This window comes from Nicotiana attenuata, unplaced genomic scaffold (genome assembly GCF_001879085.1).
Source record: "Nicotiana attenuata strain UT unplaced genomic scaffold, NIATTr2, whole genome shotgun sequence".
NCBI lineage: Eukaryota > Viridiplantae > Streptophyta > Magnoliopsida > Solanales > Solanaceae > Nicotiana > Nicotiana attenuata.
The window spans coordinates 167,975-179,028 of NW_017672115.1; the positions used below are offsets into that span (position 1 = coordinate 167,975).

The 11,054-nt window shown below is 38.8% G+C and overlaps 1 protein-coding gene across 2 annotated transcripts; it reads right to left on the bottom strand.

The window, feature by feature from the left end:
* Positions 1–5,186: 5,186 nt before the first annotated feature.
* LOC109211916 (pentatricopeptide repeat-containing protein At3g22470, mitochondrial-like) lies at positions 5,187–7,867 on the bottom strand. 2 transcript variants are annotated; one of them, XM_019375513.1, is made up of 3 exons: positions 7,741–7,867; positions 6,549–7,292; positions 5,187–5,798 (listed from the first exon to the last, which is right to left on the bottom strand). In XM_019375513.1, the coding sequence occupies exons 1-2, from the start codon at positions 7,772–7,774 to the stop codon at positions 6,703–6,705; spliced, it is 624 nt and encodes a 207-aa protein (XP_019231058.1). In that variant the 5' UTR covers positions 7,775–7,867; the 3' UTR covers positions 5,187–5,798; positions 6,549–6,702. The 2 variants fall into 2 exon arrangements, with proteins under 2 accessions (XP_019231058.1, XP_019231057.1); XM_019375512.1 differs by having other exon boundaries at positions 6,549–7,862.
* Positions 7,868–11,054: the final 3,187 nt, after the last annotated feature.

An 11,054-nucleotide genomic window follows, 5' to 3' on the forward strand; every position in this document is an offset into this window, starting at 1 on the left:
GTTATTACTGTGTATTTATTACTCTGTTACATCTAGAGCTCTAGACTCGTGACTCCAGATTCTTTTGGGAGTATGTTTAGATTATTTGTTACCGTATTCCGTACTATTTCCATTTTAGCATTGGGTTAGAACTTTGATAACTGCTATTTTTAATTGTGTTATTTGGTAACGGAATGCGTATTTGGGTTGTGAGTATTCAATTGGTCGGGCTTGCCTAGCATTAGTGTTGGGCGCCATCACGACCGGGGTTTGGGTCGTGACAAGTTGGTATCAGAGCCTAGGTTACTAGGCCTCGCGAGTCATGAGCCGGTTTAGTAGAGTCTCGCAGAACGGTACGGGGACGCATGTACTTCTCCTCGAGAGGCTGCAGAACCTTTAGGAAAACTCCATACTCTTGAAATTCTAGTCGTGCGACTTTATTGATTCGAGAACTAAACTTATGTATTCTATTCTCTCGCAGATGGCGAGAACTCGTGCTAACGGACGACGACCACCAGTACCACCCGCTAGAGGCCGTGGACGCAATCGAGGCAGAGCACTAGAGGCAGCACCTGCTGACCCACCAGCTGCCACAGTTCAGGGCCAGACCCCAGTTTTTGGTGCTCCACCAGCACTCGTGCAGGCACCAGCAGTGCCCATTGTGATTCCTGGCCTCCAGGAGGCCTTGGCTCAGATTTTATCCGTTTGCACTGGCCTGGCTCAGGCAGTCTCAGCCACTACTGCAGCTACTTCCCAGACCGGGGGAGGACATCAGACCCCTGCTGCTCACACACCTGAGCCGTTTGCCCAGGGATTTCAGACACCGGGAGCAGCCCTAGCTCCGCCAGTTGCTCCAGTCGCACCAGTTGCACCAGCTCCAGCCCATGTGATTCCAGCTATGTCAGACGATGAGCAACGTCATCTCGAAAGGTTCAGTAGGCTTCAGCCTCCATTTTTCAGTGGTGCTGAGGGCGAGGATGCCCAGGGTTTCCTGGATAAGTGTCAGCGCATGCTTCGCACCGCAGGGATCTTAGAGTCGAGTGGGGTGGCATTCACTACTTTCCAGTTCTCAGGACCTACATTTGCTTGGTGGGAGGAGTTTGAGAGGTGTAGGCCTGCTGGGGCAGCGCCCCTCACATGGCAGCAATTCTCCACTCTCTTTCTGGAGAAGTATGCGTTGTCGGTTTGAGTGGTTGATTCAGGGGGACATGACTGTGACCCGAGTAGTGAGTTTGAGGGTTTTACCCCAGTTTAGCTCGACATGCTACGTGGATGATCCCGACTGATCGGGAGAGGATTAGGAGGTTCGTGGATGGCCTCAACTATCCAATCCGTATTTTGATGACCAGAGAGAGAGTTACGGGTGCTTTGTTCGAGGAGGTAGTTGACATGGCTCGCCAGATTGAGACAGATCGCCGTCGGGAGCGTGAGGAGAGAGAGGCCAAGAGGCCTTGTGGTTCAGGTAGCTTTAGTGGTGCTCCGTCTAGGGGCCAGTTCCAGCGTGGCAGAGGTCGTTCCTTCAGGCCTCCTCAGTCAGGTCATCCAGAATACAGTGGGGCTTCTTCAGGTCGTGGACATCAGGGATTTCAGCAGGGCCAGTCTTCACTTAGTGCCCTTCCAGCTCAGAGCTCTACTCCTACCTGTTCAGCCCAGGGTTCTTCTGCAGCGAGGGGTTCCCATCAGTCCCCTTATCCAGCACCAGGTAGTTGTAACGACTGCGGTGAGTTTGGTCATATGAGGAGACAGTGTCCTTGGCTCCGTGGTAGTCAGTCTCAGCAGAGGGATCAGCCCTCATCTTCTGCTCCTGTTTCATCAGCACCCGCCCAGTCAGCCAGGGGCGGAGGTCAGGTAGCCAGAGGCCGCCCCAGGGGTGGAGGCCGGACTGGCGGTGGTCAGGCTCGATTCTATGCTCTCCCAGACAGGAGGGACGCCATTGCATCAGACGCGGTTATCACAGGTATTATCTCAGCCTGTCACAGGGATGCTTCTGTTTTGTTTGATCCCGGATCACCTATTCCTATGTATCTTCATACTTTGCTCATCATCTGGGGACTACCCGAGGTTGTCTTGCTTTGCCTGTTCACGTATCTACCCCGGTGGGTGATACTATTATTGTAGATCATGTATACCGATCCTGTTTAGTGACTATTGGGGGTCTGGAGACCCGAGTCGACTTATTGCTATTGAGCATGGTAGATTTCGATATTATTCTGGGTATGGACTGGCTATCTCCGTATCATGCGATTCTGGACTGTCATGCCAAGACAGTTACGTTGGCTATTCCGGGTATTCCGAGGATTGAGTGGCGTGGTTAGAACTTTGATAACTGCTATTTTTAATCGTGTTATTTGGTAACAGATTGCGTATTTGGGTTGTGAGTATTCAATTGGTCGGGCTTGCCTAGCATTAGTGTTGGGCGCCATCACGAACGGGGTTTGGGTCGTGACATCTGGCATATGACGTGAATTATCTTTTAAGTGAGGATCATATTGATGATAATTTGACAAGCAATGAAGCTTTGTTCTCATAAGCAATGGTTTAGCCATTAGTAGGAGGCATTCAATGCTAAACCAGCTTGGATATAAACCAGCATTATCAAGATAAACTATCTTGATTTCATAATCTGAAAGTTATGCTCTTAATTGAGAAAAGCAATCTCAAATGCCAAACTGCAGGTTAACAGTAAACATACATGTAACTATCTTATATATGCATCTATAAGTGGTTCACATGATAGGTGAATGAGCCCATATTCACCTTTTATATATTTCAGAATTCAGGGGTTTAGTCCCAACTTTAGCCGGTATAATCAATTTATTATGAGAACAAGCAACACAAGAGAATTCTTGAAGAATCTTCTGGTTCTTCAGTATATGCTTATCAGAATTCTCAAATTGCTCATTTAAAAATGGCAAATGAAAACTTCAAGTTTATCATGACATGTGCTATCTCTTAGTAAACTTTTGATTTACTATGGCACAAAATTTTGCATTAGTAAACTTTTGGTTTACTGTGGCTACTTTTGTATAAGTAAATTTCTTATTTACTGTAGCTGATTTTGCATTAGTAAACTTCTGGTTTACTGTGATACATGATGTAGTACAAATTGAAGAATAAGGCGGGTAACTTCTCACATTCATATTTACCCCCTATGATTGTGGAAATATAAAGATTTTCAATCTTTCAATCATTTGTAGTCTCGGTATGATTGTCATTTGTATTAGTAAACTTCATGTTTACTACAACATATGTTTTGGTGAATGACATATTTGTATATAAGCTCTTCGAGAGACTTCATTTATTATCCACAATCTAATATTTATCGGACACTATTGGTGTTGTGTCTTCTAGACAAACAATTAGCTCTTCAGGAGTTTTTGATAAATTTTGTACTACCAAATATCGCTCAGACACTTCTTGTGTCATGAGAAAAAAAGTCATAATCAAATGAACAATAGAAAGACAATACTAAATTTATAAATGTAAGAAATTAAGAATTTCATACCATCAATTTTGTGACAAATGTCTCCTTCAAGGAGAAACGCCATTAACATCTGAATATTTTATATCAAAGCGGTAACTACATAGTCATTACATCCTTCAGGGAAAGTTACATGACTTGTTATTTCCTTTAGGGAACTCGATAACTAACCAGAACATATTAATGTGGTTGTAGTAGAAAGTATTCTACAAGAATACTTTTGCCTTGGAATGATATTTAATAAAATTTTCCAAGATATTTTACGTACAACGGGTACGTGCGACAATGATCTTTATGCCACAAAAATAAGATTTATATCCTTTGTTATTCTACCTCTTCAGGAGGTGAGTTGTGGTATTTCTTCATTCACTCCAGGAATGAAAATGTGCTTCAAAAATAACTTTGAATAGCTTATTATTTTGTTTAAGCACATAAAGACACAATTTCATAATATTTTCTTGCTTCAGGAGAAAATGTCAATTGTGTTACTTCTTCAGGAGTAAATTTAAAATACGAAAAAATGAGTATATATTCTCTCAATCATATTACCTCTTCTGGAGGTGATTTGTAATATATTCATATCAAAAGCGCGTTCATATTTACGAGCTTTATTAATATTGTCACATTCACTTCGGGGAATGGATTAATATTTATCAAAAGTTCTCATCCTTCATGGAACGAAAGATAATTATCTGAACGTGCATTAATCACACCAAATCATGCGATGCTTCAACCTCTTTTAAGATAATGCTACTTCAGGAGCAAATCGAGGCATACAAGTAATATAGAGAAATTTTCTCTAGCTTATCTTCAATTGTAACCATAGAAAGCCTAAATTATCACTTCTGGTGGTTATAGGCATATACTACTTCTGGTGGTTAACAAAATTTAGTTACAATGAGATATACAAAACATAACCACTTCTGGTGGTTATATATTTCTTGCAAACTCTGCTGGAGTTTAAGTGGAACTAACAATGTTATCCACTTTATAATCCTTTATTAAGATAATAAGGATGAAAACTAATACCAAAATAGGTACTGTATACGTAACATATAACCAAGCAAGCGATGATAAAGATATTAAACAAAATATAAGCAAAAAGCTCAAATTACTTTACACAAATTTGGCAACTCCAGACGTAAGTGATATCCACATCACTATTGCCACGGAGAAAAGCTCATCACCTCAAGGATATAACCTGCCTTATGATGCTCGGTGTGAACAAGATCTAACCACGGACGTAAGAGTGTCGCCTTACATCAGAGATGAACACTGAAATAGAAATTAAATTCGAAGTNAAGTTGGGTGCTTAGGCCTCCAACAAAAAACTAATTACATAATCTCTGAATTAAAAAAAAATACACCCGTGAGCTTTCTTGGATGACTCCTCCTTGAGTTGTCTCAAATGTCTAATTTCCATCCATTTTAAGCTCTGCATCATCCAAGGAAGGAGAGGCTTTCAGCAACGGTAAAGTTGTCTCCGTGTGAGCTATATATCTTTGAGCCGTGAAATCAGCCACGAGGATAGGTTGCCTACAAGGGGGTGCGGACCTTGTCGGACCCTGCGTAAATGTCTCCTGATAGACAAACCAATCCAGTCTGCTAGGCCATTTTTCACTTCTGCTATCCAGCTACATTCATAGAATAGATGTTGCTGTGTTTCGACAAGCAAGTCATCACATAGGCACAATAAGTCTGCTACTTTGCATCTGGACATGTTATATTTCATTGCAAATATAGCTTCTGCTGACTGAGTATTTGCATGTTGGAGTCAGCAGATACTTCCCATCCAAATACTACTCAATTATTCCAGTCTTTATGTCATTAAGTTTCTTCCAATGAACAGTTCAAAAATATATTGTTTCCAAATATAAAAATTTCGCCTTTTTGGGATGGAGTAACAGAATATAGTGCCTATAAAATGAAAAGCAGGAATAATATTGATAGCGCCGGAGAGTTGTGAATTCATAGTAAATTGGATTTAAGTAAGAATTATTTTTAAAAGGAAAAAGAAGAGTACTAGCTAATTGTATAAGCATTTCTTGAGCCATGTTGTTACAAAAGACAGTAAGTGAAAACAACATGAACGTATTCTTAGTTCCCTATCAAAACATTAAAGCCCACTAAATTTTATGAGCTTATGCAATGGTGACAGGAATTTCAGAGGACATTCACGATTTAGTATATGCAGTCTAATTTTCCAGCAAAATTGTTTGACTGACCACCCTTGAGCCTATGTGGTTCCGCGGATTGAGCTGATGATGCAGTAGGCATTTCATACCATTGGTAGTATGAAATGAGATAAAGATTCAATCTGATGGATGTAATGAAGAACCTGAAAGAGAAGGTATACAGCTAACTGCATTACACTCTCAATCACTTAACCATTGAAGAATAAATGCAGCAAGTCATTTATGTAGGAAACCAAAAAAAGTGGAAGGTAAAGGTTAATAGTAGGGAAAGAGTGAAGTCTACACACTACATAAGACTAGTCATTCTACTGAGATTGAAGATGGAATAAAGTATAGAAAGAGATACAAGAAAAAGTCAAGAAGGCGTAGCCAATAATCAAATTATATGATGATTTATTTTGGCCATCCGGTGACAAGTAATACACTTCTTTAGCCAAAGACTAGAAATTGTTACTAAAAAAATAGGGCTTCGAAACCTCTTCCTGTAGAAAATAAACAAAAGGAAAATACTAACAAAATCCAAAGTTCAGGAGAAGATCAATTTTTTCATCCTCAAAGACACCAAAGAGAACGAGCATCAAAAGCATCAGATATGAAACTAGTATGAGAAAATAACCCCAGCAGTTCACAAGATAAATGATATAACAAGTCTTCTTTACAATTGATACTTAAAAATGAGCCAAGGGGTTTCGGGCTAGAGTTCTGGGAATGGACAAACCCCTGGTAAAGAACAATTTCCCCTTAAATGGGGCATATGCGCGTGCGAATCTGAATTAGTCGAGTCTCTAGGTTGCGAATACCAAATGGTTATTTCTCCTATTCAGAGTGCAATAACATTTGATTTCTACAATAAAGAAGACTGGGAAATAATCAACGTAATAAAATTGATGTACCTCCTCAATAGGCATGCTTGGAAAGCTCGAGAAATGTTCTAATTGCCTTTTTTTCCAGATTATGTGATTGCATCAGATGCGATTTCTTTTGAGAGGTAAAAGGAAATTGTATCACAGTGATTGTGTAGCCGGATAAACCAAGCGAAAGAAATATTCACTTGTTATTTTTCAAGTGAAGCTCTGGTATCATGTCAAGGACAGAAGGATTCTCCCTTATAACATTTACCAATAACGCAGTTGTAGTTGCATCAAATGAGAATTTCCTTCCAGCCATTTCCTTCATAAAAGTTGTCATTTCACTAATTCTGTTGCACCTGAGAAATCCTTGAGCAATAACGTTGTAAGTGATACCGTTTGGCAAACAACCATCGTTCTCCATTTTTCTTAGCATATCTTTAGCTTCATCTAACAACCCTTCAAGACAAAGTCCATTTATCATTGTATTGTATGTTCTCACATTCGGAAGCAATCCAATAAAAGAAAGCTTCTCAAAAATAGCATGAGCTTTGTCAAGTTTTCTATTTTTGCACAATCCATTAATGACAACATTGTAAAATTCAATATCAGACTTTCCTCTCTTTCTTTCCAACTCATTAAAGAGTGACATAGCTTCATCAACAAGTCCATACTTAAAATAACCATTGAGCAATGTGCCATGAATGCATAAATCAGGTACAAGCCCCGTAGATAGCATCTCATCAAAGAACTTTTTTCCAGAGCCAATCCGTCCAACTTCAAACAGACCTTGCAAGATGGTATTGTAGGTAACAATATTAGGCTTTGATCCCCTTCGAGAAATTTCACGAAACAACTGTGTGGCCTCATCCAACTTCTTTTTCTTACAATATCCATTTATTAGTATGTTATAGCTAATAATGTCAGGTTCAATGCATTTATCTATCATGAAATCCAAAAGTCTCCTCGCTCTATCCATTTCTGCATTTCTTAAAAAGAGAAACTACAGCAGAGTAATGCTTCATATTTAGCATAGTCTTAAATAATTTATAGAAGTCGACAAGAGACGGAAGAGGCTTCACTCTGACCATTTGATGGAAGAGAGTCAGAGCATCATCTAAACACTTGACGTTCTCAAATTTGCTATTTACCCCAAATTTACCCTTTACTGAAATGGATGTATTACTATTGCAGGAAGAATAAGTTCGAATTGAAATGAAAGAGAAAAAGGGAATACCGTTGCGAGCGTAACGCAGAGAAATTCTATTCATCTTCAATGGCTAAAGAATTTCGCTCAGTGAATTGCTGGAAATTTCCCAGCGGATGGGAAAGTGGGGATCTAAATTCCGTGTGCCCTAATTTTGCCAATCCGGACCTTAAATATTGTTTTTTTTTTACTCAAATTACGTTAATAGGTGTTAAAAAAATACATATCTATATATAGCGTGCAAATACAAGACGCTATACCTTAACGGTAACGTCTGCCATTAAGGTATATCGTCTTGTATTCATACACTATACAATTTGACTTCCATATATAGCGTCTTGTTATTGTACGCAATATATAGTATTTTTTTTCCATACGCTATAACCCCATTTAAATAATGCTCTTCCTCTTCTTCCCCGACCAGAACCCTTTCCCCAAATTTTTTTTTAAAATCCCCCTGCTTCTGGTCCCCCCACTGCTCGATTTTAAAAAAACAATTGTGGGCCCCTCCTGTCACACAAAAGGTTAAGAACGTAGGTCCCACATCATAGTATAGCATTGTATTATTGTGGTTTAACTGCTTCGTCTTCAAATTTTCACACAAAACACTCACTACATCGAGATATTTCGATTTATTTTATGTCCAAACTTGTATAATAATATATCACTGCCTATTGAATGTGTTTCCATGTCGTTTTGTGTTTTATTTGTGAAACTAATATGTTATTATTTATCCGGACTTAGATATTAGTGTTCTAAAAAAGATGTAAAATTGAGATTAATGTTTTATGTTAATATCCGAATTTAGATATTAGTGTTTCCATGTCGTTTTGTGTTTAATTTGTGAAACTAGTATGTTATATGTATTTTTGTGAATGTTATGTGATTAAAATGTATTGTTGTTTATATTTAGTTTATTTATTAGCGTAGTAAAATGTAGAAACTTTTAGCGTAGTAAACTGTATAGTATTTTAGCGTAGAATCCCTGTAGTTTAAGTATTTCTTATACTGGTAGATGAAAATATATACTTTGTACAATTAAATAATCAAAATATTGAATTTGACACACATAATTATTCGTGATAGTTTGGTGCTACTGGTCCTCAAATATCGAGCCTGGAACCCAATAGTTATATATACTTTGTACAATCAAATAATTAAAAATTAAGAATTTAAATTATAAAACAAACACACACAAAATAATCAAAAAATTGAATTTGACACGCATAAATATTAATGATCGTTTGGTGCTGCTGGGCCTCAAATATCGAGCCTGAAACCCAATAGTTATATATACTTTGGACAATCAAATAATTAAAAATTAAGAATTTAAATTATAAAACAAACACACACACAAAACAATCAAAAAATTGAATTTGACACGCATAAATATTAATGATAGTTTGGTGCTACTGGACCTGAAATATGGAGCCTGGAACCCAATAGGTATATATACTTTGTACAATCAAATAATTAAAAATTAAGAATTTAAATTATAAAACAAACACGCACAAAATAATCAAAAAATTGAATATGACACGTATATTAATGATAGTTTGGTGCTACTGGGCCTCAAATATCGAGCCTAGAACCCAGTTGTTATATATAATTTGTACAATCAAATAATTAAAAATTTAGAATTTAAATTATAAAACAAGCACACACAAAATAATCAAAAATTTAAATTTGACACGCATAAATATTAATGATAGTTTGGTGCTACTGGGCCTCAAATATCGAGCATGGAACTCAATTGTTATATATACTTTGTACAATCAAATAATTAAAAATTAAGAATTTAAATTATAAAACAAACACACACAAAATAATCAAAAAATTGAATTTGACACGCATAAATATTAATGATAGTTTGGTGCTACTGAGCCTCAAATATCGAACCTAGAACCCGATGTTATATATACTTTGTACAATCAAATAATAAACATACGATTAATGTTGTTTAATTTACCGTTGACGACATGGACGCGCTGCCCTTACTCTCGTGAGCTATTAGTGCTTCAGGGCGATCATAGGTCCGCCCGTATATGGGAGGGAGAGTTACTGTCCCAGACTCTCTGCGCTAGGAGAGTGGACGACCTGTGGGATTTTCTGAGGCACAGAGATCTCCACGAGCGTGTAGTCCATGGCCTCCAGGATACGAGATTCTATAGGATTATTGAGATCGGGCGGATACAGGTTAATTGGGCTTTGATCACGGCGTTGATTAAGCGGTGGCGACCGGAGACGCACACTTTTCACCTGCCCATTGGCGAGGCTACCATCATGCTGTAGGACGTAGAGGTTTTATATGGCCTGCCCGCTGATGGCATGGCCGTTTCACTGCCTATTGCTATGAGATATATGTCGCGTGATGCTTATTTGGACATGATGCAGCAGCTCACGGGTTTTAGGCCACGGGACGAGACTGCATCGTCGGGTGCTAGTCGGTTGACTTTGACCCCTATTAGACAGTACCTGGAGGTAGGGGTGTCAAATGGGCGGGTTGGGTCAATTTTGGGCGGGTCAAAATGGGTTGAGTCAATAATTGGGCGGGTGAAATGACCCACCCAAAAGTTACTTGAGCTAAGATGAGTTAGGTCAAGATGGGTTAAAATTCGGGTCATAACCCAACCCGCCCAACTCTTATTAAACTTTAATTAATATGTGTTATTTTCTTATAAATTGTATAATTACTAAATAAGGCTTTTTTGCTTTTGTTATGGTCATATTTAAAATATTAAACAAAAAATAAAATTATTTCTAAGATATTTTGACAAACTTACTCATGGATCAATTTGGGCTAAAAATTAGCCCAACTTTAAATGGGTTGAGATGGGTTGGGTCAAGATGGGCTAAATTCAATAAATGGGCGGGTCAACAACCAACCCAACCTTGGACGGGTTGGGCGGGTCATTTGGGCTTGGGCCAAATTTGACAGCCCTACCTGGAGGTACTCCACCCCGATATCACCGACGATACAGAGGAGGTACATATCACCCGGTATACGAGGTTGTTGTTGCTTCTTCTATTTGGAGAGGTCTTGTTCCCGAACACTTCGGGGAACCTAGTCAGCCTGATATTTTTGCATCATCTTCAGCTGCTAGATGAGTTACCCTATTATAGCTGGGGTGCTGTTGTTCTAGGCTACATGTATAGGCAGATGTGTCGGGCGAGCATGGGCACTCAGAGAGATGTTTGTGGTTTTATGCCACTTCTACAGGTGGCAACATATTCAAATAATCTTTTCATCAGTTCCAACTCTACCTAGTTAGAATTTATCTTAAACCTTACGTCAGCTTTGTATGTTAAATTTGGGCCTGGGAGCGGTTCTTGCAGTTTCAGCC

What these genes read in the sequence shown, in the direction of transcription:
- LOC109211916 (XM_019375512.1), bottom strand. Translation starts at nt 7,482, where the DNA reads ATGGATAGAGCGAGGAGACTTTTGGATTTCATGATAGATAAATGCATT.